At 38.9% G+C, this 27503-nt stretch overlaps 1 protein-coding gene across 1 annotated transcript; it reads right to left on the bottom strand.

Moving 5' to 3' along the window:
• Positions 1 to 469: 469 nt before the first annotated feature.
• SLC13A4 (solute carrier family 13 member 4) lies at positions 470 to 27167 on the bottom strand. The gene is made up of 16 exons (XM_040061843.2): positions 26386 to 27167; positions 20558 to 20686; positions 17905 to 18041; positions 17517 to 17698; positions 16752 to 16806; positions 15091 to 15130; positions 14292 to 14369; positions 12808 to 12998; positions 11432 to 11551; positions 8538 to 8639; positions 7310 to 7411; positions 6149 to 6246; positions 4877 to 5007; positions 4363 to 4524; positions 2724 to 2861; positions 470 to 1964 (listed from the first exon to the last, which is right to left on the bottom strand). Exons 1-16 carry the CDS (start codon positions 26482 to 26484, stop codon positions 1827 to 1829), a joined length of 1902 nt encoding a protein of 633 aa, XP_039917777.1. The 5' UTR covers positions 26485 to 27167; the 3' UTR covers positions 470 to 1826.
• Between the last annotated feature and the right edge of the window lie 336 nt (positions 27168 to 27503).

Raw genomic sequence — 27503 nt, 5'->3', positions numbered from 1 at the left:
AGGATCTGCCGTGGGCTTTGTGTGCTGGAATGCAGCACAGCAGCAGGCTCAGGGTGGGGGGAGCACAGCAACAGGTGGCATGGGAGAAGAATTGAAAAAGTGAGTTGTTTTATGGATCGGGGGTCGTGGGGATGCTTTAAGTGACTGACGCACAGAAACACATTCAAAATGAAATTTACAGAAACTACCAGGAATAGCAATTGTTTTGCTAAAGGATGCTGCTTCCTGCTTTTGGAACAAGTGCTAAGACACGCTTTTGGGGTTTTTTCCCCATATTTCTTCCCTCTGCAAGCCTGAGATCTTTTATTGTACCTGTTTATTTCCAAGATGAGTCCCTGGGATCCCTCTGTTTTGACAGAAGCAGTAAACCATCACCTCCTGCTGTCCCAGTCCTGCTTCTCAAAGGGTTTGTTTGGTGGGTTATGGGTGAAATATATCCAATTTGTATTCTCAAGGAGCACCAGAATGTGCAGTATTGAATAATTTATTTTATTGACATTTTATTTTTGCAGAATAGGCATTCACACTATCAACTAGAGAGCCAGATTAGAAGTGGAAAGCATAAAAATTCATTACGGTGTATGTGTGATTACATGAGATTCAATAATACTAATATACAGCTTAAATGTACTGACATTAAAGAAATTATTAAAAACGGGTCATAATACATGAGAGTGTCCCAGGGATCCAGTGAGGAAAGCTAGGCATTCACTTTGTTGATGAGAGATAAAGAGATTGGCCTTTTGTCTTGGTAGTAATTTACTTTCTGCCGATTTCCTGCATTTGAAGTTCCTGTTCTCTGGGCTGCTAGAGAGCAGGGGGTGTGACGTTCAAGTGAATGCACAGGATGGGAGATACACCAGCACCACTCCTCTTCAGCCCTCTCCCTTCTTACTCATGGAGCAGCACTGAGTGCCATCAGGGATGGGACTTCCTCTATGAGGGAAATCATAAGTGCCTAACTAAACAGCAGCCAGAGAGACAGGAGAGCAATAGGGGGTGTTGGCCTGGTAAGGTTTTGCTGGTCACAGCTTCCCCTGCTGAAACGAACTCCCACTGCAGTAATGATAAAGAAGGTCTTAAACAAAACTTTCTGTTCCTGAAACTCTTCCTTCTAAAGCTGACACTGCAGGTACTGCAATATTGGTAATTTATACTAGTGCTGTGTGAAAAAAAAAAAGAAAATATTCGCCTTCCAAGGAGATTTCTCCTTCCTCTCTGGTGGTTTCTATTATCCCTTTGAAGTGCTGTAGCTGGTAGTTGGTGGCTGGATTTCTGTCCAGGTCATATAGGTTCGGCAGAAAAGTGGTTTTTGCAAAACAGTAATGAGTCATCTCAAATAAAGGATAATTTGCCTTCAAAAGAAATAGGCTTATAAAACTCTCTGGATTTGGGGATAAGGCTCACCCTACATTCAGTGTAGAAGTCAATGGTAGGACTGAATCTGTTACTGCTGAGTACACCAGTGTATGTGTACCTGTCTTCTGCCAATGGAGTCCTACATAAAAGTCCTGCATAACTGCTCTACGGCATGAAAAAGCTATAGGTAGAAAATTTGGAGGAGTGGATTTTTTCTGAGTTATGGTATCCCAGAGAAGGCTACAATAGAGCAAAGCTAATCTTTCCGTTTGACACACGCTAATTTTCAGAACTGAAAAGCTGTTGCAGAACACCTCCCACTGGATTTTCTTCATGGTGTTACAATGGATCTTGGTTCTATGTATAGACAAGTTTCTGTCTTTTGTATGTGAAATGTAGGTGCAATATTTTGTCCCAGCTTGCTTTGGTCTTGCACTTTTGCTCTTTGCTCTTTTTTTCACTGAAGATTATGTTTGGTTTGTGATGTTGCTGACTGCTGCCCATTCTGGAAAGGTGTTCAGCTGGAAGAGACTAATTCCCCACGTGTTGATGGCCACCATGACAACAGCCAGGCCAATCAGATTTACACCCAGGCCAGCTTTCACCTGCAAAAGCAAAATGCATCAGAGCACTTAATCAAAAACAGCTAACATAGGGAAAAAAAAAAAAAAAAAAAAAAAAAAAAAAAAAAAAAAAAAAAAAAAAGAAGCAGTAGAATCTGTAATCTATACTGACTCATATATACTATGATAATTTATGTATAGTGATTTCTAGAGCAAAAAGAAACAAAGTATAAATGAGAGCATATGTGTTAGGGTATATGTTGGCGCATTCAGGAATGACGGGTAGAGGCTGATGCAGTTCATTGTGAGCTGCTCAGTTTGTCACTTGGACTTCTCAATCAGATAATCAGAATGCAGAGTTAAACCACACATAACAGGGTGATTCATGGCTTTCTGTGGAGCTGTGTGATAAATCTAATTTCTTATGCTCTCTTGTGCTCGTCTTAGTAGGTCAGTGCAAAGGACTGCATACTCCTAATGCTTTTTAGGCTATTACATTCATTAAAAAAAATTCAGATAAGAAATGTGTGTATCCCACAGCAGCTCTGTGGTTGTTCTTAACCTGACAGCCCTATTGTGTAAGAGCAGTGCAGACATCTCTGCTTAATATTAGCACCAATAAATTAATTATTTGCACCCATGCTATTATAATTATAATTATAAATTATAATTATAATTATAATTATAATTATTATTATTATTATTATTATTATTATTATTATTATTATTATCTGCTGAATGTGAGAGTAGTTGTTAGAGTTGCATGAAGCAGGGGAGGATGTGCCCAGTGCCAATACTCACCATATCTTTGATCTGGCAGTGCCCATAGCTGAAGACAATGGCATTTGGAGGGTTACCCACGGGCAGCATCACCGCAAATGAGATGCACATGGTGACAGGAATCAGGGTGTATAAAGGGTTGATAAGCAGGGTTTCTGACTGGAAGAGCAGAGGGACAGAGGTGATTCACCTAGTCAATAATAGTCAGGCTGACAATTACTATGAAAGGACCCTCGCAGTTTGCTGTGAATCACATCTGCCTAATTTCTAAACTTAAGCGTGGAAGTATTTTTTGGCTAGTTGGGGTTTTTTAGAGCAATGCCATAATTTTGAGCTGGTCATGCTCCAGAGATCTCTCTTGAGACATTTCACACTGAAGGGAGGGTGGAGTTTGCTACTAATAGGACACCTTTGCTCTTTCTCCCACTTGTTCTCTGTGGCATTCTGTATTGTGTCTTCTGGACTGTAACACTGACTGCTGCTTCGGTCTTCATCCACGAGAAGTTACAATAGGTTAACACAAAGAACTTGCTTCTTCCAGTTGCTGAATATGCTGAGACCCTTATGTGATGTCCTCCTGAACAGTGGTTAAGTGGTTAAGAGAACCAGCTGCTCGTGATCCAGACTTGCATGGTGAGAAGGCAGGGATGATGGAACATTCTTTACAGTAGGCTAAAGAATGCAGTTTTCAGTGGTGATAAAATTTTCCATTTTCATTTACATTGCTTTGGCCCCGTTTTATATGAGAGGGAAAGGGAAGGATAAACAAGGCTACAATTATTTTGGGAAGTGTCTCCAGGTTACTTTTGCAATCTCAGAGAGTCCGCCTTAAGACAGCAGTTCACTCTAAAAGTAGATTACTGCTCAAAATATTTTTTCAGGAGAATCTCTTTCTGCATGGTGAACAAGCAAATCTGAACTCCTAAGCCACAGAAACACAATTACATATTTTGATCTGGCCACATGTTAATATTAACTCAGACGTATTCACATAGTATAATTTTGTATAATCCCATAAAATAGTTACAATAGGGAAAGATGATTAATGACCTCCATTCTTGATAAGAAATATTTCACGAGTTTAAAAAAAAAAAAAAAAAAAAAAGGAAATTTTCTCTAACTGCTATTCCAATATAAAATTAAATTACTCTCTCTTTCTTCTACCTGTGTCGTTAGCATCCTGATTTTTTCCTGCCCCTTACACACATCTCTGCTTTCCATAGTGGAAGACAGCTTACCAGATCATCCCTTGAACACTTCTAAATCTGAAATAAAATTCAGCACCCTAGTCTTTTCTTATAAGTAGGGAGCAGGTGACTACTAAGTAATGAACAACACATTTAAAATAAGATTGACAAAAGCATCTCAAGCTTTATGTGAAATTCACCTAACTTGTTGATTCCATAGACATCTTTTCTTGAACCTGGCATATGAATTCCTCAGTGCACTTTGTCTGAGTGGTATTATAAATTCCTTGATATTAAAATATGCTTTAGGCTGCTCAATTATATTATTTTTCCCAGTTCCAAGATTACAGAACAGCAGCTTGGGAACTGAGGCTTGGTTTCAAGTGGACAGAGTGCCAGGACCCTAACATCCTGAAAAATTCCACAAGCCTGTGAGGAAACAACAGACTAAAAATGTCACTATTTTAACTCACCATGCTGCATAAAATAGGCAGAAAGATGGTTATGGTTGCTGGATTGCTAACAAATTCTGTTACAATGGACACCAAAATGCAAGCCAGAAGAGTTACAGCCCAGTATGGAAGGCTGCTGAGGGAGAGCATTTGACGTCCAATCCATGTAGAGAGGCCAGAGGTCTGAGGAAAGGACAGAAGCACAAGAATTACTAAATACTTGGTATGTTTGTAAAACAGATCCTTCTTTCTGTGGCAGTTTACATCAGAGAATCCTGCCAGCAAATAAACAAACTTTAAGTTAATGCTTTCTGCATTTCCTTTTGCTCAGTAAGCTAGATTTCACTGCAGTGTTTAATAAATAGCAAGAAAGACATATATTGAGTGCAGGGAGTGCTGCCCACTACATTATGTACAAACTTGTAAGTGTCCACATCATAAATCCAATTTGGGGAGTGTACAAAGGAATAAAAGAGCAGGTTGATAATATGTTTAGGAAGGAGGATTAAAAAAAAAAAAAAATCTAAACCAGTACCTTGCATCCAGCTGCTAAGGCATAACCTCCTCCAACCAACACGACAATCTCCCAGGGCATGGTCTTCTGAAAGTCTTTCCAGGTAATGATGGGCTCCAGTGTGTTAATGTCTGTTGACTTTTCCCCATCTCCTATATCAAATAAAGCATGTGACCAGTATTATACAGCCCTTTTTGCAAAGATCTCCACATTTTTCACAAGAATAGAAATGATTGAATATGCATGGAACTATCTGAGAGAGAGGCAAGGAGGAACTGCATAGCCTGTTTCTCTGGATAGCCTGGCCACAGAAAATGCAGTATATTAATGCCAAACATCCTGACCTTCCCTTGGCTGCTCTGCTGATGTAAATAGTTGTAAACTCCTGTGTTTTCCTCTTACGGCTTTTTGAGGGACTGGGAGCTGTGCTGTGATGTGCTCATGCACGTATCTGTAGACCACTGAGATGGTGTTACCATGGGATTATATTATCAAAGAAGGGCTATGAAGTAGGTCACAATGCTTGATAAAGTGCATTTAGGCCCCCAGATTTTATCTGAGGACATTAGGTTTTTTAAGTCCCTGAGTATTTTCTTGAAGGAGGAGTTTGAGTGTGTCATATTTTCTTAAAATCTGTATAATATATGACAGTATATAAAAAAAAAATGTTTATATACATTTATAATCTCTACACGAGACTGTGTAGACAATTCTACTTTCCTACAGCACTGCTGAAAAACTGATGCAGCAAACTGATCAAACCACTGAGTGCTACACAAACACAAATGTGAAATAATCTCATTATCAAGAAGACTGTGAGAGAAGCATTGCACAAAATTGGAACATTGTCTGGCACTTTATAACCTCTTTTATGTTTATCTTAAGACATTACAGTGATTTCCACTGTATAAGTGATGACTAATTTTTTTACCAGGGTTTCTCTTGAGCTGATTTTGCATTATAGTTTTTTTAATGTGGAACTCCCTCTAAACCTTTCCTAAAGCTCAGTCCTTAAGCCTAATAAGTCTGCTAGCACAGAAGAGGTGGCAGTCTCAGATTCAAGACCTGTTTGTCATCCTCTGAATGAGACAATATGAATTACGGCAATGGAAAAAGGGGTCTGATGTAGGAAGGGCTGGTATAAGAGAAGAAACTGAGCCTTAACTTACTAACATAAAAGTATCTTCTTGGAACTTTTTACAGACTCACCTCCCCCCCCACTCCCCCCCCCAAAAAAAAAAAAAAAAAATTTGAAAAATGTACCAGTTTTCTTTCTTACTGCATTCTCCTCACCTTTTCTCCTTTTCCCCAAACATGGCTTTTTTGCTGGAATCAGGAAAAGGAGAAACCCAAGAAATACAGAGACAGTGGCATCAGTCCGATAACCTTTCCTAGGAAAGAAACAGCAACATTTTTACAAAAGTTGATTAACAGAAGCATTTCCAAACTGGGTACATAGCTCCAAGCACATTTCTGCAGGTGCAGTTGTATTCCCACATCTGAAGTCATACTAACAGCCCACTACAAAAATATGCCTGCATATCAAGGATACAAATTGGATTTTTTTCCCATTTATTAAATTGACTCTGGTAGCCAACTTCAATCACAGCTCAACAATTTTTAGCATTCTGACTGAAAAAAAATAATCCCTTTTGGTTTACAAATCTATTAACTCGGAGGTGCAGAAAAATAGTTTGCTTACTGTAGTGTAAGAAAGAGTAAACACATTCTGGGGAAAAGCCAAACCCAAGTGATCTTTTAGACATGAACTGTAGATTGATTTTAAATTAAATGTTTAAAACCCTTTCTGTAAAATATTTTGAGGAGTGCCAACCTCCAGTAATCATCAGAAAATCACAGTATTAGAAATTGTTTTTCTGTCAAAATTGGAATGAAAAATTAAAGAAATTTTATGCAGTAGCAATAGAAAGAAAACTTACATTCAAATCACTTATTCTTTGATGTACAAAGTGTGTTATACTAACCTTTAATGTAATTTGTTTCAATATAATTTAAAATAAAAGAAAAAATATTTGCTTCAGTTACAATTCTCAGCAATATTTAATTGAATGGACATTTCCTTGATAAAATATTTTTTGTCAAAAAATATTGATTTTAAATATAGTTGCAATATATTCTAGTGAAAATTTCTTTAGGAATGCACTAAAATGTTTTAAGCTCAAAAGCTGACCCTCCTATTCTTTTACAATTGAAATAGTTTAATTTACTTTCTCTACTTAACTCACTTCAAATACTGAGAAAGGATGGAATTTTTCATTATAAGAACAAATATAAGTTAGGAAAAAAAAAATCCTAATTTTTGAATAAAGACTTCGTTTTTCACTGCTTTGTTAAAATGCAGCTGATAATGTCTTCGGGGAAATAAAATATTGTAGAAAGTCATAAGAAGCAAAGTTATGTTCCCGTGCAGTTGTTTAGGGGATTTTTACTCACTTCTCAAAAAATGATGACCATCCTGGTACAAAGCCAGGCTCACGAGTGAACCAGAGCAAGGTCATCAGGATGAAGAAGAATGCAGTCACCATCTCAGGATAGCTAGAAATATAAAAACAGAGCAAGCTAGGAAGTACTTCCAAGGTCTGACTGAAAACTTAAGAGCAAGTTCCAGAAGAAATAAGAAAGTAGAAACTGGCTTCAAAAAATGATAAAAATCATATGAAAAATAACAAAGAAGATTAGTTTGAATTAAAGAATTCCAGATTTGGCTCCCAGCTGGGAACCATGTAAACCCAGTAAGAAATAGGCTAAAAATATCCATCTGTACTTGCAATTTAATCATTCATGGGCAAGACCTGAAGGAAAATATTTCTAAATGCTTGTTTTGTATTTGCATTATTATCTGATTAAATGTGTTAACAAGGTGAAGTTCATATTAGCATTCCACTGTAAACACATTCTCTTGCATTTTTTAGAAGGGTAGAAAGCCTAAGAGCAAATGACGATGTAAATTAGCACAGATGGTGCACGCAAGGTGACTTGAGGATACTTGAGGTGGCTTGAGGATTTTTAATTTAACATAGATTTAAATTCAGTGATTTCATATTCAGGCACAGCCTGAACAACAGTTTAGTTTCAGTTTATTGTATTCAGGCAGTTGATATCTCAACATTTCAGTTGAACAGCACAAAGATGTTTTGTGAAGGAGTTCTGTGCCGTATCAGCCCGCTTGAAAATGAAAATCCTGCCAAATAATCTTTTCAAGAGACATTTCTTTCCATCATGCATAATAAATATTATGGGCAACTGGGAAGGCTGAACAACTCATGGCATGGGAAAAAGCCTTTGTTGAACTTCCATCCACTAAAATAAGTATGTGTCTGAATTAGGAGAAGGGGTCCTTTAGGGTTCAAGGGTCATCTCAGTCAAGGTTTGCCTTTGAACCCTGGAATAAAATCAAATATTTCCTTCCCCCCCCCCCCCCCCCCCCCCCCCCCCCCCCCCTTTTCTTTTTTTCTCCAGAAATAGATAAGTGAGTTACATGTTAACATGCACGCTTGTAACAAAGTCTTTGATTTTAGTTCATGTTTGCATTTAGTTCTATTTCTGTCCTGGAAGGGAAGAAAAAGAGCTCAGAGTTTTAGAATAAGCAACACGGACAGCAATAGGAGACAATGGTTTGTCCTAGAGAGGCAAAATCCCAAGGAAGGCAGGTCTGGTTTACCTAACGTTTCCCAGTTTCTTATATTCCTCTTGAATTCTTCTCTCTGACATCTCTTCTCGTTTGGTCTTCTTCTTCTTGCTCACAGAACAAGTCTCTTTAAAACTGAGATAACACAATAAAATAAGGCAAAGGCATAAAGAGGGGAGGGAAAAGTAATTTAAAACTCTCCCAGTAATGAGGTAGACTGAAAATTCTGGTATCAGGGCCTGTTGGCAGAAGATGTGACTGAGGGCAAGGTCTGGTGGCAACGGGAAAGGAAATAACTGCGTGTGATATTTGATTAATCTGGTTTCAAGTTCTTTTAAGATTCAACCCTAGACATAGCTGGAAGGTCCCCAGGGTGATCTGACTAGTACTGAGTGGTATCTCTGAGCCATCTTGAGCCATGGCTGGGCTCCCTCTGCGTAGGCTTTCTCAAAGAGCTGCCAGAAACCTCCAAAAGCTACAGCTAGCATCTATCGTCACATGGGAAGATTGCAACAGAGGTCAGCTATCAATAGAAATTTTTTGTGGGCTAACTATGCTTTCCTGTTGGATCAGGGTTGTCTAACATATTTGGGGCCTGCTCTAGCTTTTGAGACCATATTTGCCTTGAATATTCAGGATTCATAATGAGGGAAAGCTGTGCTTGGGATCCCATTATCTGCCATGTCCTGTCTGCTCCTGCTTATACTGCCATAATAATAGCTATTTCTAACCCAGGCACAGCCAGGAAAACACCACAGAGGCCAGGGGAGTCAGCCTGGGGTTTTTTCCAGGTGAAAAATGCCTGTACTTCTGCCAGGGACATGAAAATACAAGCATGTTCCCTAGATGGATATATTGATCCTCTTATACATTTGTATGGATGTAAAGTGAATTCCTTCTTTATTCAGTTTGCCTTCATTCTGCGAGAAAGCACGAACATTCTTAATTCAAATTAAGATGGTTTCAAGCTCACTTTAACACTCTCTTTTCTTCTTTCCAGAAGGGTTATCTTGCTGTGCTTTGAGCCACAGATCCCTGCTTTTCCACTCCAGCTGCACCCTCCGTCACACAGAAATGTAACAGGATCTAGGCCAGTCTAAAAGAGGCAGCTGCAGTGACCCAGGTACCATGGCAGCACAACTTTTATAGTTCTTTTAGGTGGTAATAGGTGCTTTTATGCTTCCTGCTATTTTAATATCTCATTGGTACCTCACTAGGCAGCCAAGCTGTAGCACTGGCCAAGCCATGGGCTGCAATCTCCCTCGATGTATCTGCTGGAGGCCACACTCGCAAAGGAATTTGCATTGCTCAAGATCCAGAAAGGCCCTGGAACCAGGGTTTTCATTTTACATGGGCAGATATGTAACACATGTTTTTGGCTCACTTGGCCCTTCATCTATAGGTGTTTTAAATTTCCTGGCAAATCTTGCTGTTAAACTTCAGTAAAATCTATCAGCAGGGAGATACCAGGCTGGAAGAGCCTTCCAGGCTGGAAGAGAAGAGCTACATGGTTTTATAAAGGACAGTTCAGTAGTAGCTTCTACCCTTAGCTCTTCTTTGCTGGCAAAGATCCTTTGATGGATCCATTCTCTTTCACCCTTGACCCGGTCTAAGGCCTTAAAAGTCTGAAATGCTGCTCCAGCTAAGCCAAGGAAGAACAGATTCATGACACAGGGCTTCCTAGGAAAATAACATGACGGGAATTCATTAAACATTTATGCACAAACATTAGGCAGCTGTTTCAACATGTTCTAAGTGCTTCCAGGCTCAGGAGGATGTGAAGACAGAGTATTGAAGCCCAACTCCCAACATAATATGTTCTTTAATGAAGTGCAGTGAATAGAAATCAGAGATTAAGGAGCCTTGGACCTCTAGTCTTCTCAAAAAGTCAATAATGCTGCAGTCTCTGGTATTATTTAGAACATTAATCAGCATGTAGTCTTGGATGCAATCTGGAATTTCAAATTTTTTTTTTTTTTAAACCAAATTAATTGAGGGTCATGTTAGGACCTGTTTCTTCTCAAGATTAAAAAAAAAAGTGGCAGAGGGAATTTATATTAGCCTTTTAATTTGGAACTACAAGACTCAGAGACTGACTGAGAGGGGCATAGAGCCATTCATCTCTAAATTACTTCTTCAAATCTAGTCAAGGTCAGCAGCCAGCAGAACTCATTATCAATTTATTCATTGTCCTGGGTGAAACAGTGATGTCACTTCAGTTTACTTTTATGAGTAAACTAAATCAAATTAAGGCAAATTTAATTCTGAGTAAATGTGTCTGCATCACAGTTTAATGCAGATTAACGAATCCATTCTAAATGCACACATTTAGGCAGTTTTCATTAACTTTGTAAAGACAATATGTGGTACAAATGAACTAGAAGACTGAAACTTTTTCTTATTTTGGGGCTTAGGGACTTGCTGGCATTAAATGTGTTTGTCTCGTAGGCTGTGAGTCCTTTCCACTTTAAAGAGAAATATATATGGAGTGTATTTAATTTTAACTGGCTTTGTGTTAGCTTCATTGAGCTGGAGGCAGGTCTGAAAAGTAACTTGTTCGCTTGCAGTTATTTTTCTCTTCATCTTTTAAACTGTGCTTTTTCAAAAGGACTTACAACAAGATTTTTGATCCACAAGGGAATCCTCATTGTCATAAGAATGAAAAAAGCCCAAACCTGTCCAATGTTTAGTACAGATTTCTATCAGCAATACCTGGGCTCTTCAATGTCAAGCAGCAATACTCTACACTGCTGTCTATGCAGGGCAGCAAAGCAGTGAGATTTCCTCTGGTAGTTTTTCTGGCAAGAAGGAAATTGTGCCTTAAATTCTGTCATTTGCCAGTCAAAATATCTGTATAAGGCATGTTTGAGAGTTGCTGCAGATGCCCTGCTTTTGTAATCTGTGTATATTGAACAACTTTCACTTACTTGCAACCCAAGAACAGCCAGTGCAGCCAGAACCAAGTCAGCACCAACATGATGAGGGAGATGGGGAAACTGAACAGAAACCAGGTTCCAAAATTCACCACTTCAGCTTTTGGGTACTGACTGTAAATTAAAAAAGAGGATGCGTGAGAAATTAGAACAGTAAAGGGACAGGGACCTCCAACAGTCATAGCTGCACACATGTCTATATGCATATATATCCGTCATGGGGTGATAGAAAAATTCCATCAGTTTGCATTTGCAACAGCTGCATTACATGTGCAGAGTGAAACCAACAGACAAACACTATAGGTTTCCAATCTTTAATACCAGATAGTCCAGATTGTCTGACCAGCTCCAAAAACACTTGGAAACATCTGAAGTGAAACTCCATCCCTACCTGTGGCTTATATTAAATCTTCTTTTAGGGTTGTCAGACTTCTGAATGATTTCACCCAGAACCTCTTTCTGTGTCTTCTCATGGACCACGCAAATATTAACTACATTCTGCTGTGCTCTGACAATGATGGATGTGTGCATTTGGTGCAACAGTCATAAAAGCAGGATCTTGGAAAATTCTGTAAAATCCAAATTCTTGGATTAAGCATGACTTCTGAACTTAGTCTTAGACTTTGCTACCACCATTTAAAAGAGAAATAAGAGATATCAAGGCAGCAGTGGCAGCAGTAAATGGTCAGAATCAGACCTGAGCTTGGATGAATTTCTGTGCATGAGAAGTACCACCAGTCTTCTGACAGAAAAACATTCATGTTTCTGACATTGAAACATTTAAGTCTTTGAGAGCCCTGAACCTATGATAAAGGAAGTACTTAGGTGATCAGAGAGCTGCTTCTCATCTTCTCTGAAGCAAATGTGTAAGTTAGTTTTGGTTGGTTTTGGTGGTTTTTTTTTTGTTGTTTGTTTGTTTGTTTGTTTTTTGTGGTTTTTTGTTGTTGTTTTTTGTTTATGTTTTGTTTTGTTTTGGTTTTTTTTGCACTACATATTGAGCAGCTGTTTTTATGACATTTCTTCTTTTGTGAGTATTTCTTTGTCTTCTCTGCTCTATCTTCATAGCGTTTGTGTTTACTTTTCCAGAGTGCCTGCTGCCTTCATGATAATCAGTATGTCAAATCAAAAGTTGCTGGAGATCCTTCAACATTGAGGTGTAAAAACACCCTAGGGAGTTTTTACTTTGCATGAAAGACATGGATATGTATTAACTTTCAAACATTAACCATTGGTAATAACATTAGAGCAGAGGAAGAAGCAAATTTTCCTCCAGAGAGAGTGTTCTTACGAGGGTTCCTTGAGGTAGGAAATGACCCACAGGGTTGATGGTGGCTCACCCATCATTCTCACCAAATCCCAGTGTCACTCACTTGTTGAAGTGCTCGAGGAATATGAGGCTGGTGGAGGTGCCTATGATGGTGGTCAGCCCCCCGATGGTGGCTGCGTAGGAGATGCTCAGGGAGAGGCATTTGCAGACCATGTGGTCGTGCTTGGTCTGGTACCGGTACCTGGTGCTCAGGCCAAGATCCGAGGGCTCGGGGGGCAGGACCAGGATCTGAGTCTGTGAGGGGACACATTCACAAGAAAAGCAGGTGATCAGAACAGCAGCCCAGCTTGCTCTAATGCCAGAGTGATTTGGGCTCAGAGCAGCAACAGGTTTGTGTAAGAGAGGCCAGGGTTTTCTTCACAGGGATTAACTGGGATCAGTCCTGGAAACTTGTCCCAGGGCCTGAAATTGCCTGGTCTGTGACAAAAATGTAGGACAAGCAGTAAATACAATTCTGGCTAAGGTTTGGGCCAGCTCCAGGTCTGACTGGAATACCAGTGGGATACCAAAAGCCTTTGAGGGCTGCAGGGACGGCGTGCCAGCTCTGAGCAGAAGGAATCCATAATCCTTGAGGCTTAGGAGCAGCTACCACACAAAGGCTGGGTGAACTTTTCACACTTAAACTGGCTCAGAGCCTCTAATTAGGGATGGAGTGCTGGGGATCTCAAAACAGCACGGAAAAGGCTGAGCGATAGGAATATGGAAGGAAAAGATGCCAGAAAATTTTCCTCCAAAAGAGGTTTTCTTATCAGTAACAGGAGACTGTCTATGTTGATAGATCAAGTCCTTGTACTGGGAAAGAAAGGTAAAAAGGTGCAGTACTTCAAGGTACTTCTCATGAAACCTGTAATTTAAGAATGAGGAAAAAGGCAGCAAGTGGTTCAGAAAGGTTTGTTACATTTACTAATTTGTATTTTGATTTATTTTTGAACAATGAATGCAAATCCATGGGTTGATTTTAGCCTGTTCTTTCATGGACATAAACTTGCACCTTTAGGATATAACAAAATTGTCGTCCAAACAAGCTCTTCTTGGATCCACTCAAGAGAAGTAGAAATAATGGAATGAATTAATTTAATGGAGGATTTTGAGGCTGGATATTTTGAAAGACAAAAAAGAAGTGGGTACTAAGAGTACCTAACAAAGTGGCTGAACAGATTAATGGCTGTGCCTGTTGCATTTTTGTCCTGAGTAGGGTTTTCTCTGCCAGGAGTTGTTATTTTTGAGCTGGGCTATTTTCCAAGGAGGATTTGCAGAAACAAAGTGGCTATTACAGTCAAATAATAGAGGAAACTCGTGATCACATTACTAGATGTAGAGCTAAATAAATTGTCCCAGCCATTGGGGAAAGATCTTCTGAACATACCTGTACTGATTGCATCTAAATGGGAGCAAGAACAGGCAAAGGGCCAAGCTGTGGCTGTGGTGAGACAATGGAGAATGATTCCTTTCAAGGAGCAAATATGAAACAGTGGGGAGCAGGTGATGCTCACATCTATCTTTTGTCTCAGATCTAACATTGCCTACCTGAGGGAGGTGCTGCCCATTGCTCGTAGAATTCATTGTTCCAAGAGGGCTGGCTATCATGTGCACACCATTCATACTCTGAAAGAAGGAAAATGCCTTTGGATTAGCCTTTATTGTGTTCCTAGGGACACCTGGAATAGAATTGGTGATGCTTTGTAAAGATACTGGGTCACAGGCTTTGGAGACAAAAAAGGAAAAAGAAAAAAAAAATGGATCCAAAACTACAAGAAAATCCAACCCAGTTAAAATCAGCTGGTAATTTTATGCTGGGGAAAAAAAAAAAAAGGTTTAACCCCACTGCTTTTTTATTTTGAAGTGATTTTAAAGTCAGATTATAATGAGATTAGGTCTTCTTCCTCTGCCGTGTAAGAGACTCTAAGAGGTCCCTTGAGCCTGTGACTTTGTGTTATGTGCAGGCTGCTGTAGAAACTGAGAATTCTCAGCTTCAGAAGCTGGAAATACTGGAACAACAAAAGGTCACATCTGAATTTACTAGAAACCATTTGGAATTGTTAGTTCGCTGACTGGATCTCAGGATCTCCAACAAAGAGTACAACAGACTTATACTGTTTTATACTTGCGTTGTTACGGAGCTAATGTTCCCCAACTGCTTTGTGCAAGCAGGCTGACAGGTTAAATACAAAGCAGGACATTCTGCAATACCTAATTTTTGACAACAACCACCACATATTTGAAATAAAGGGACCAGTAGTTTTTTTTCAGAGCTGTGTGCATTTTGCTGTGCGGGTTCCTGCATTAGAAGACAGCGTAGCACAGAAGATACTACCTATGACAATACCTTTGAGTGCATCAAGGAGCTGAAGTCAGGAGTAGTAGCACTAGAAACAAAGAAAGGAAAAGATACTTTAAAAATGCCTGTTCACCCAGATCCTGTAGAGGCACACATCATGGGTAGTAGGGCCAACATCTGCAGGGGAACTAGTGCTTACTGAAATGCTGATTACCACTTATTAGAACCTCTTATGTGGGCTCTTGGCCAAACAATAAGAGTTATTATAATGTTTCATAGTTCAATCTCTAGTGGTGTGATGGTGGAATTCCACCTCCATGCAAGAAAAAAAATGTTTATTGGTAGTATTTGCCAAATATTCTAGGAGAGGACTCATTCTCTGTGAAGTGAATCACCAGGCAATCCAGCACCACTGCTGCCTGTTCTAGTCAAGTTCTTTCTCTGCCAACTTTTCCTGTGCTGTTTCTGAGTACCTGCTGTACCACATTAAAGCCTTCCCTAAAGCCTGCCCTGTGTGGCATGTGGATCATGCAAACAATCCACTGAACTTATTTCCAGGTGTGCTACTTTTCCTGCCAAATTCAAAGCTCTTTTTCAAGTAATCCTATTTTAATAATAGTTCTGTATGAAATATCCCACACAAACTCTTCAACAGGGTTTAAAGTGATTAATGGCACACTGCCAATCTGAAGATTTGATTCTATATTGCATGGAAAATATGGCAGGGATAAAAAGAGATAACAGAGGGAATATTGGAAAACCCCTACAGTCTCTAGACTAATGAGAAAAATATTCAGATCTTGCAAGTTAACTTAAAGTCATCAACCTGTACTGTTTGAATTATAATATTTGTTTTAAAGTAAATTAAAGTTTAAAGTAAAAGAAACTTGTTTCTCTTTTATTTTGAGCAGTTGCGAACAATACAGAAGGAACTCAAAAAGGGACGGTGCAATTTTGTTCTCACACTTCATGAGATGCTCCCCAGAACTGGCATATAATAAATTTTTAGAATATTAGCTTTGTATACCATCTTGTATATCTTGAACTGATGGTTAATTAGATAATTTGACAAAGAAATTAGTTCTTCACTTAATTTACCCTTTCCCCTTACTAGATTCTACCCCAAGTAGAAACTGCTAATGTTTCAAACCTCTGAAGAAGTTTGTCTATATTTAAAGAAATCTTCTAGAAGTTTTGTAGGGGCAGAAGGGTGTTTTTTTGTGGGTTCTCCCTCCCCCCATGTCCCTTGCCCTCCACTCTCATCCCTCTCTTAAGTGCAGGCAGTTCAGACTTCAGGAATGCTCTGTAAATGATGTCCCTCTGGATACGTCCTGTAGGTAGTCCACGCTGTACTTGTATCTTCTCCATCACTGTTCCTTCAGGGGAACAGAAATAAAAATCTGTGGACAGCACTTCCTTACACATCGCAAACTCAGACTTCAAAAGAGCTTTCAAACCCCCAGAAATATTTTCCTTCTCCCTAAAGCATCCATAGTGTTAAAAAAATAAATGGATACTGCGAAGTTTTGGTGAGACCCAGACCATGGCATTAATCCCATTTATCATGTAAGCCTTCCTTGTCAGTCATATGTGAAACATTCACTTGTTAGTTTTTGCTTGCCCTTCCTGGCTCTAACTCCTGGGTTCATCTCATTGCAACCTGTGTAGGGCTCAAATGTCCAGTCCTGGTGTACAGGGCTCATTCTTACTCCTCATTGATGAAGATAAGCTCCAGTGAAGGTTGGCCGTGCTTTTCACCGAGACCTACAAGAGAGGAACAGAGAGCAGCCCTTGGGGTAAGAGCTGAGCTGAGCCCCTGGGTCACACCACTGGACCTGAAGGTGCTGCTGCAAGCAAAAGTTGTCCAAACAGTCTCAGGTGCTCTCTTGATGTGTCATTTTATTATTTTGTACTGTACTGATCATGTGCATCTGGCAATTAAAATACTATGATGCCTACATGTAATAGACAAAGCTGGATGAAATAATTTTCAGCTTGGAAACTGTAAAGTGAGAAAAAAAGAGAGATTCTTTGCTTCCAAAACATTTTCCTTCTGGGGAGGAAGGAACAAATGAACCTTAGAGCTCTTATCAATTTTTTATGATGGGATTGTCAAGAGAAAACTTCTGAACCTCTTCTAAATTTCCTGGACTATATTCCCAAAGATTTCCTTCCAACCCTGTAAAATCCTATGACCAAGAGTTTATGACACACAGCTACAGAAGATGCCCTTAGTCAGTATAAATAGTTTCCCAACTCCTATACTTCTGTCACTTCTAGAACTTCCTTTCATATTTTGAAAAGAACATCAAAGTACAAAAAGAAAGAGTGTATATATCAGTGTTTTTGGCAGTATAAGTCAGACAGCTCTGACCTCGATAGAATTTTAATAATACATATCAACAAGTCTGGTCACTGATAAACAAATGAGAAAAGAGTGGACAATACTATTTTTATATTATTTTTACAAATACCTTTTGGCTTGTTTTCTTCGGCAACAGTGCTGCCTGCAGTCGTGATGACCTCACACTCCTCCTCAGCATTCACCAGCTCCTGGAGCACTGCCTCCACGATTGGCATCACCATGGCTGTGGTGGAGGTGTTGGAAAGCCACATGGAGAGCACCGTGGTGCAGCACATAAAGCAAAGGAGCAACCTGGAGCACAGCACAGGGAAACACAGGGAGTCAGAACTGGCAGAAAAAGGAGGAGAAAATTTGTAACCTTTCAAACTCTGAAAGGAAAGATGAGTGTGAAAGATGCCCCAAACCAAGGCAGCTTTTGCCCATGAATGGGAAGATCAGAGTGGTTTCAAGCTGAGGCTCTCAGCCTCAGACTACCCCAAAGCCAAAGGTTCACTCACATGCCTGGCTTGGCTCCAGCCATCATCACCATGCGCAGGGCAATTCGCTTGTGGAGATTCCACTTTTCTACAGAAGCTGCCACACAAATCACACCCATGAGGAGCAAAGTTGTGTTCTTGAAATATTCAGCAGCCACCTGCATTAAGGCGGTTAAAAAAGCACACAGAAAACATGCTGAATGAGAAGAAATATAGCATTGTGCATTTTTGCTCCCTAGAGTAAGAATGACAGGGAGCTGGAGAAAATGAAGAATTCATAAATCAAAATATTCTCTTTAATGTCTTTCTTGTTGTGTTTACAAATAAGGCTCTATCCGCTGTTGTTTATAGACTCCTCAGTTTTGAAGAGATCAAGAGAAATGTCGTATTTGCAAGCAGGATGTTCAGTGCCTGCAGTAAGTCAGTCATACTCAACTAGGCTCAGATGGAAACAAGCGCAGACAAAACTGAAGGCAGCTTATTCATGTGCTTCATCTACTTTTTCATTCTGGAGGTACTGTTGTCTATCTTGCCTATATTTATTCTGTCTTTTTTCAGCTGTTGGGCAAAATCCCTAGAGCCTACAATGTCAGAAAAAAAGTCCTTCGGGACTTGCTCTTTGAATGCAATAAAAAAAGGTTGGAATATTGCTGCAGTGATCCAAAAATCCTGTGCCAAAACTTGTTACATTGGAAATCCATTTCCATTTTATCAGTAAAAGAGGGAAAAGTTTCAAGAAAAAGAAGTCTAATTTAAAGGCAATGAGCAAAAACCATCACTGGCTCAGGAAAATATTCAGAGATCACCTCCAAAGCAGGAATTGTGGATGTGGATAAAATATGAGAAGATATTCTGTGAAACAACTGCAAAAGTGACAAATTAAGCAAACCATAAAATTCTTACATAAACAGACATATGTACTCCTGTAAAAACAAACAAAATGGGAGAAAATAAAAGTTACAAACAGATTCTTGGGGTCTAGCAAAATTTTTCATATCATTTTGATGCGATCCTTCCTAGGCAGTTTCTGGCATATTTTTCAAAAAATGTAATTTCTTCAGTTTAAAACTATTTCTCTAGCCAAATGTAGGTGCCAACATTTTAAAACAGTTAAGACTAGAGGAAGCAATAATTTTTCCATTGTCCTCAGTTATACTGATGCTCCTCCATAAAGTGCAAAAATGACAATAATATTATTTTATGAAATCTGCAACAAGTTATATATTTAATGACATTTATGTAATAAATCTCTGTGGTGACTAAATGCACTTGGCCACTATAATTGTGTGCCATAACTTTTAAATATCACCTTTTTGGCTTTCTTCCACTGGTTTCTTTCTCATTACCTTTATTTATTTTCCTGCTACCTTTTCAAAAATAATGAGGCAAATTAAGGAAATCCATCAATCCAGCAGCATGAAGACCCTGGGGTTTTTTTCCATTACTCCTTTTGTAGCCATTTTGGAGGAATAAGTGAATGCTAATAGTCTTATTAATCCCACATATATATGACACACTGGTTCACGTTCTTAAGGCCCTGTGAGTAATTTGTAGCATAAATAGTAGTAATTTTATAGGCAAAAGTCACTCTAGAACAGCAGATTTGAAATGCTGCAACATCTTCAGAGTTGTTTATTTTTGAATGCAAGGATTTATTTCAGTTTCTAAAGAAAATAATACATTCTTTGCAGCAGTCTTACTGTCATTTTTTTTGCTATTGTGTTGAATTTCTCTCAGGCTGACATTAAATTTCCTTCTTCAATGTGCTGCCAAATTTTTAATGAAAATGCACAACTACTTTACCTTTATGTTAGGAAAAAAAAGACTGTGAAAATACTGAATTGTATTGGTATGAAAATGTATCTCATTTTATTACACAACTTGTGGGAATAAGCAGTCATAAAACTCCTGGCTTATGTCTGTCTCTATCCATTTATGGGTATTCCCAGTGCTAGATTGTGAGATTATGTTTGCTACACATTCCTCTGCATTCTTATCTGTATTACTTGTCCACAAATCAGAGGTGCTGTCCCCTCATCCGCCCAAAACAGATGTAAAAAGGCAGGGGAAAAAAGTTGTAGAGAAAATAAAGGAAATTCTTGGCATATAAGGAAAGAAATTAACATTCAAAAAAACCTGAAGTAAGCAAATTCAGGACTAATCATTGAGACCTTTTTGCACAGCTACTCCTTTGCCTGAGAACTCATGGCTACAGTGCAGCAGGAGGTTACAGCTCTGAAAAGGACTAGACGTTCACCTGGATAACAACATTATCTTGTCTTTTGCAGTAAATGGTAACTGGTTTTAGCATATGTAGCCTCTTGCCTTATATGACATCCATAATAAATCAAATTGGAAGGAAACTTTGCGGTGTATCCAACAGCTACTGTTTACCTGGAGTTGAGGAGGGCAAAGGTGGGATCCTTCAGTGCAATAGGTTTTGGTAATCATTGGTGATGCAGTAGCTGAAAGGACAGACATGACTCCTGGCTAATGGAGCCTATGCTATATCCCGTATCTATCTTCAGGTAAAGAAAGAGCTGGTGGGACCTAGTTACTTGTCCACTTGTGCCTCCCACACCTCTAAGCCTTGCTACTGCAATGAGATCAGCTTCATTGAAATAATTAGCTGAGAGTAAGAACATTAGATGACAAAAACACACAACTGGCTGACCTCGCTGGACTTCATGACCCCAAAGAGAGGGTACAGAAAAGCAGGAACCAAGGCTGCTGCCCCAAGAGGAACTGCTTCAGAGACCCAATACACCGCTGTCACGATGAGCACGTAGGCACACGAGGCTTCCTGCAGGGACAAAGCACAGAGGGATGAGTGTTGCTGCCCCACCACCTGCTGTGGGAAGCCCCCTGAACTCACCCATAGGATTCTTCAGACTTTGTGTGCCTGGGTTTAGAAAAAAACAAAAAGGACTGCATTGGAACCTCCAAAGGTGCAGCTGTTTGGGTGTCAGATCTTGGCTACCATCTGAAGGGACAATGTCAGAAGATGGTGCTAATGAAAGTTTTCACATATAAGACAGGGCAAAGTACTGGGAAAAGACAAATTATCAGCAAAGTAATGGCTTCAAATGCATTTATAAATTTTTTTGATTTCATAATCCAATATTTACCAAGCATTGAATCATCACTCCTCAGATTAGAGCTGTTGACCTATTACCTCTGCATATTTTTCCCTCCAGTCCTGGACAAAGACAGGAAATGTTAGTTTTCAGGAACAGATGAGAGCATTCATATTTGCCACAAAAATACCTTGTAGTTATTTTGGGAAATGCTCTGGAAACTTTTTTTTTTTCCCCCCTTCTTCTTCTTCTTTTAAACAGTGCTCAAACATTTTTCTTGGCTAATTTTATTTGCTCAGGTAATTTCCACAGACCTTTGGAAGAAGACCACGGGCCTGCGGGGCTGGAGACAATGGGTGATTGGAGCTAATCAAATAAATGTGCTGCTGTCCAAGGTTCTGGTAGAAAAAGGCATGAGAGCATCACGGTGAAATCATGGGAAGCTGGGATATGATGGAGGAAAGTGCTATCTGCTGAATATTCTTACAAGAAAACACAGCTAGTGAATGGAAGTCTTCTGGTCCATTTCTAAGCTATGTCTTTATACATGGCACTCAATGAAGTTCTCCTCATGCTCAGTTTGCTATATTTAGCAGTAGTTTCTATACTTAGAAACCTAGGGATATCTGCTGATAATAATTACAGAAACTATCCTCAGTAAAAGGTTTTTTCCTTTTCCCTTCACAAATTTGAATCCAAGTCCTGTATTGGCCTTAACCTGCTGTTCTAGGGCAGTTGGTAGGTCTGCACTGATTTACTTCAGCTACAAATTTATCTGTTCTTCATTATGCACCAGATGTTCCATATGAATTTATAAGTCCACAGAAATAGCTCAGAAATAGCTATTTTTTAGAAAATTCACTGTTCAAAAATGATATTTGAGTCTCTTAAAAATAATTTTATCTATTATACATCCATCCTGGACGTATGACTTCAAAATAACGCAGCTTTCAAGAGGTCAAACAAGCAATTCTTACAGATCCTGTGCAAATTGAAGAGCGTGTATTACATTACATTGTTTTCAACCAGTTTTGTGAACAAGGTGGTAAAGCCTGGTGAAATTATACAGGGATGTGGGTTCAATGGAATGAATCAATGGCTTGTATTTAAATTAATCTTTATAAATGTCATTTTACATTACCACTAAAAAGGATCCATAACTTTTTTTTTTTTTTTTTTTAAAGTACAACTTGTAGTAACAACAGGCAGGACACAGTCCAGTTCCTTTACTTGTGTAAGAATTATAGCCAAAGTTACTCTGAAGCTTGGATTTAAATTAGCTTCTACATCTTGCTCTGACTCCTGTTTCAGAAAAGTGTAACATTAAACAGTTATAATTCAACAAAGCCAAGTTAGGTTTTTATGGGATATTGGGGAAAATTTCTTCAATTGTAAGGTGGTCAGGGATTGGAATAGATTGCCCAGAGAGGTGGTGGATCCACCATCCATGGAAGCTTTCAAAAGACATAAGGATATGGCCCTTGGGAATATGGTTTAGTGGCGAACACGGCAGTGCTGGGTTAGCAGTTTCCAACATTAATGATTCTATGATTATGTTAAGCAGGGTCACCAAAATAACTGAAATAAATTTATAAGAAATTTATAAGAAATTTATAAGAAAACCTAATTTCCTTTGAGCAGATAAATGCCAATTGCTTGAGAGGTTATAAAGAGTATCTGTAAGGCTGCTGGAGAAATTTTGCTCTGAATTAGTCAACTTGCTGCTCAGTCACCTTTAACTATGTTATACCTCAAGGTTAATATTGCACAGAGAGCAGATCTTAGGGCCTTTTTCGTCACCTCATGACTCTGACACATTTTTAATTTTTAATTAGCTTCTGCTAACAAACTACTGTGTTTGCATAGGTTCTGTATGAGGTCCAGCAGTTGTCTGAGGAGAAAAATAACTTCTAATGAAAGAAGAATCAATGGTTTTTATTTTAAAGCAGTCAAGATGTAAGATCCAAGGGGTATACACTGCCAAAATTAATAAAATTATTTTCATCCTAACCCAAATCCAAACCATTTTCTCACTCCAAAAATGTACTTCTCTTTGATTTCTTTGAGTGATTGTTATATTCTATTACTCTGTGTGTGGCAATAAAGTTTGCTGGTAGTGAAAATGGAATATGAAAAAGGGAAGTTACATCTCTACCAAAATCTTACTGGGATGAGCACTAAGTCTTTGTGTTTACTATACATAAGGCTGTAATCATTTCACAAAAAAACAAAAACAATCAAACAAATAAAACAAAACACCCCCCCTCCCCCCCCCCCAAAAAAAAAAAAAAAAAAAAAACAAACAAAAAACAAAAAACCACCCCAAACCCATCAACCCTAAACAAACCCCATTTTTAAATGGTACAAAACTGTAAGCAAGTACTGGGAAAGCCAAGCTTGCTAATCTCCACTAAACACTTAATCACCTTGTCTGGCAACTTTATTTATAATTTTCTCAGTTCATTTCCATGAGAAACCATATTAATCTCTTCTGTTTAATTGAACTGAGTTTATATATTTAATTAATAGTTACCAGAGCTACTAAATATTATACTAAAGCAGTGGCAGTTTAATTTTAGCTGTTTCACCCTCCTCACCTGTTGTTTTACAGCTGAAAATTTCTGTTAAACCCACTTCAATGGCAGAAGCAGGGAATAAGAAAACATGATGGCTGAAGGCACTATCATCTAATTTTCTGCCTTCATTCAGTCCCTTAGGTGAGAAGAAAAGAGGAGCTGAAAGGAAGCCATGGATAAAAATTCCACATGAAGGGTCATGCATAAAACTTCTGTAGCTGAAATATCCCAGGATCTCACAATGATAAAAAAGAAGAAGAAATTCTATGTTGGAAATTTGCCCACTTATTTGCCCTTTGCATATCTTGCATGAGGACGTGTGGTTAAGCTCTGCGAAGAGGTAGTCCAGCCTCTAGAATAACATCTTTGATTTTATGGGATCATGCTGAAACTCCATCCTTCAGCTTGCGTAAAGAAAATCAAAGGTGAATTAAAATATGTCAACTGTGGCTCTTCAGAGCATATTCTGTGCTTTAGGGTCCATTCTGCTGCTTTGGCATATCAGGATGCCAACTTCCCCTGATACTGCAGGTCTCACAGCTCTGCCAACAGCTGACTTTCAGGAGCCATCCAAATGTCCTTCACTGGGTGCAGTGTGGCCACAGGAACAGTGGTCACAGAAAGCCTGTCCCCAGCTGACTGAAGTCATGTGGCTTGCCTTATGGCATCTCTGGTGGCTTTATGACAAAATAAAAAAAATAAAAAAAATAATAAAAAAAAAAAAGAGTGGATAAAGACTACAAAAAAGAAACAAAAATGCTCACTGTAAACAGTGAAGGAAATAAAGACAGAATTAAAAAGGCCCTCAGTTTGTAAAGCACACACTTTTTTGACCTGAAAGGCATTTCTCTATGTCCAAACCTGTGGTACAAGTCCAGTCAAAACTCCGGAAGAGGAAAAAGAACTCAAGCAAATTTCCTCAAATTTATTTTTCACCCAACCATTTCTTTTCACAAAATAATATAAAAGAAGCTGTGGACTTTATTCCCGTTAGCAGCATCTACAAACAATTCTGAGACCTTGTGCTCCCTTTGATCTCTCTTGCCACTACACATGTAATGTTCCTTTCCAGAGATGTGCTGGTATCATCAAAGAAACTGCAAGCTGATTCCTTGCAGAAATGTAAACATAAATGACCTGGTAATTTCAACCTCCATTAAAAAAAAAGAAAAAAACCGAATATAATTGAAAAAATACAAGCATGTGAGCAGGCATCAAACTTAATCTTCATATTTAAAAAATAATTATAGTCAATGGGTTGTAACAAAGTAAAATCTACATAAAAATACTTGAATAGTATACTACCAGTTGCGTTTACTCAGTGTAGGTGTTTTCTTAGTAGCACTATAAACATTTTTCCAGCTCTTGGGCAGATTGTCAGCTGTACTTTACCCTCTGTGGTCACTCACATTTATACAACGTGGATGTAAATCTCCACCGGATGGATTTTCACATCACTTTGCAGTAAAGCAGCACCACGAGGTGCAGAGTAATAGTGCAGAGGAGCTTGTAGTGTACAACAGCAATTCTTGCAGCAATCCTGTCAGTGAACTCCTAATTCAGCACCCATAATGTGCTTTACAATCCCCTTGGCTGAGCATGCCAGGGCGCGTCTCTTTTCATGTCACCCTTCCAGTGACATCAGGGGAGATTAAACCCTTCTGTAAAACAAGCCTGTGTGAAAGGGTGAGCCCTTCTGTTCTCTGAAGAGCACAACTGTCTGTTATTCATTCCCTCTCTTGAGACAAAAGAGATGAAAAAGTACTGTAAGATGCACTGAAGTTCAAAGCAGGAAAACTCAAAGTGCAACATACAGTTCAGTGGTGCAGGAACATTTCCTTTCTGTGAATCCTGGTTTATTTTCCAAACAAAATGTTATTGTTTTGTTTTTGAAATCAGCTATGCAATTTCTAATCCTATGCATTTCTATTCTATAAAGTACTAGTATTCATAAATCCCCTGATAGTTTAAGGAAGAATTATCTTTAGCAGAGTAGAGGATGGAAAGGATATAGCTGCATCCTTTGGACAGATTTATGTCTAGGTCTATGGGGAAGGATAAGGTGCAGATTTTTAATACATTGCAGATTTTGATAAGTTAAATATCACCACCTCTCTAAGTTAGGGAAACATTGCTATTTTATGGGTTACAACTGCAGAGATGTGCAAAGAGAGGATTTTACCATGTGGACAAGGTATTCAGTGTCTCCAAAGCAGTGTCAGGAACACAGCTGCATTCACTCCTGTCCCTGGTCTGGGTGTCAAGCAGAGGATATTCCCTCCTTTGCAATTCTGTGTATGTCTCTGGGCCAGCATTTCTGAGCCAATGTCAGAGCTGCAAGGTTCCAGCAGAAGACCTGCTCTGGAGCAGCCAATGCCCTACATTGTCACCGAGTCCTAGTTCCTGCCTCACCTGGGTTCCTGTCTTTATAAACACACAATAAATTGAAAGTCCCTCCATGCATACTTATGACTAAAAATCTAAAGACTCTATAAGCATTCCTTATAAAGACCTCTCATTAAAGAAAACGTCATGGATGTGTTGGTTCTGTTTCCCCTTCCACACAGGTATTATTTCAGAAAGAGATCCATAATTTTTGCTGTAAATCAGGGCTTTTCTAGCTTCGCCTGGCTCTTCAACTCTGCTTGTGACATGACTCAGGGTAGCTCTAGCTCTTAGTGATGATTTCTCAGTGACCCTCACAGTCCTTCAAATAGGAGTCTTTGATTTTTCTAAAACCCGTGCTTCTTGATGTCTTTGTCTTTCTTTTTGCACACTGCACAGTTAATCAGCAGGACTACCTGCTGCACTGAGGGGCTTTGTTAAAAAGAAAATGAAAAAGTACTTACACTGCTGGGGTATATGAATGGCAGAGGAAGCAGCAGAAGTGGAATGAGAAAAACAAGCAAGAGATTTCTGGATCGGAGAATCTCCTTCATCATTGCCATATTCCTTCTGATGGCTTTCTTCTCCTTCAGATTCTTCTCTGTTTCCTCAGATATTTCAATTTTCACTCCACGTTTTCCTTCACCTGTGCCTGGATTTCCCCCAAGAATGTCTCACAACAACATCTCTTATCCCCGCAGTCACCTAAAATACCTTTCTTAGTTTATTTATTCTTCAATCTGTTGTTTTGAAAAGGTTTTTTTGATTAAAAAATCATCATTCAGTTTATGTAGGGCTCACCAGCACATCTGAATTATTATCACACCATAACACACAGAGGTTTCCAAGTTGGAGCATAATGATCTTTTCACAAATTTTCTTTTTAATTCAGACTCACAGTTGTAGAAGTGTTGTATCCTTATTCCCATGTTGTATAAAGCTTTTTTCTTCTGTCATCTAGTGGTGTTATTTCCGTTTTCATAAACCAGGCGAGATATGATTTGAGGTGCTGCTTTTCCTCCCCAAATACTGTTTCTTTTCTGCTGGAAAATTACTAAACCAAACTATTTATTTTTCAATGCATAGAAGCAAATTTTCAGGTACTTCTTTAAAGAAAAGACCAAAACCCCCCCTCCATTTTCAGCTCCTTTGTATTTTATTTCTTTGCTTCTATTTTGTACCTGCCTTTACCCTACTATTGCCCTGAGCTTGGAATTCACAGGGCAGTAATTCCACCATGGATTATACTCGATCTCAAGACAAAAAAAATTGTTAAAAAGCCACAGGCAACTCTAATTCACCAATGAGGACTGCAGAAGGTAGAACTTGCTCCACCCATTGTCCCAAACCCAGTCAGAACATTTGAGAAAATCAACAGCCTTCTGATATTCCCACAAATATATAAAAAGACCTTTTTTTAGGTGGCTGAACAGTTGGTTATTGTTTCAAGGTCCCTGTACTGATGATAAATAAATAATCATTGTTTTCTGAACAGTATCTTTTGTATTCGTGTTTCTTCCACCATGACCCTTGAATGTCACTAATTCATAAGGCATGGGCTGATCTCTGTACCGACCCGTGT

This window comes from Hirundo rustica, chromosome 4 (assembly GCF_015227805.2).
Source record: "Hirundo rustica isolate bHirRus1 chromosome 4, bHirRus1.pri.v3, whole genome shotgun sequence".
NCBI lineage: Eukaryota > Metazoa > Chordata > Aves > Passeriformes > Hirundinidae > Hirundo > Hirundo rustica.
Note: the sequence above shows the minus strand (reverse complement) of the source record. Positions and strands in the feature narration are given on the sequence as shown.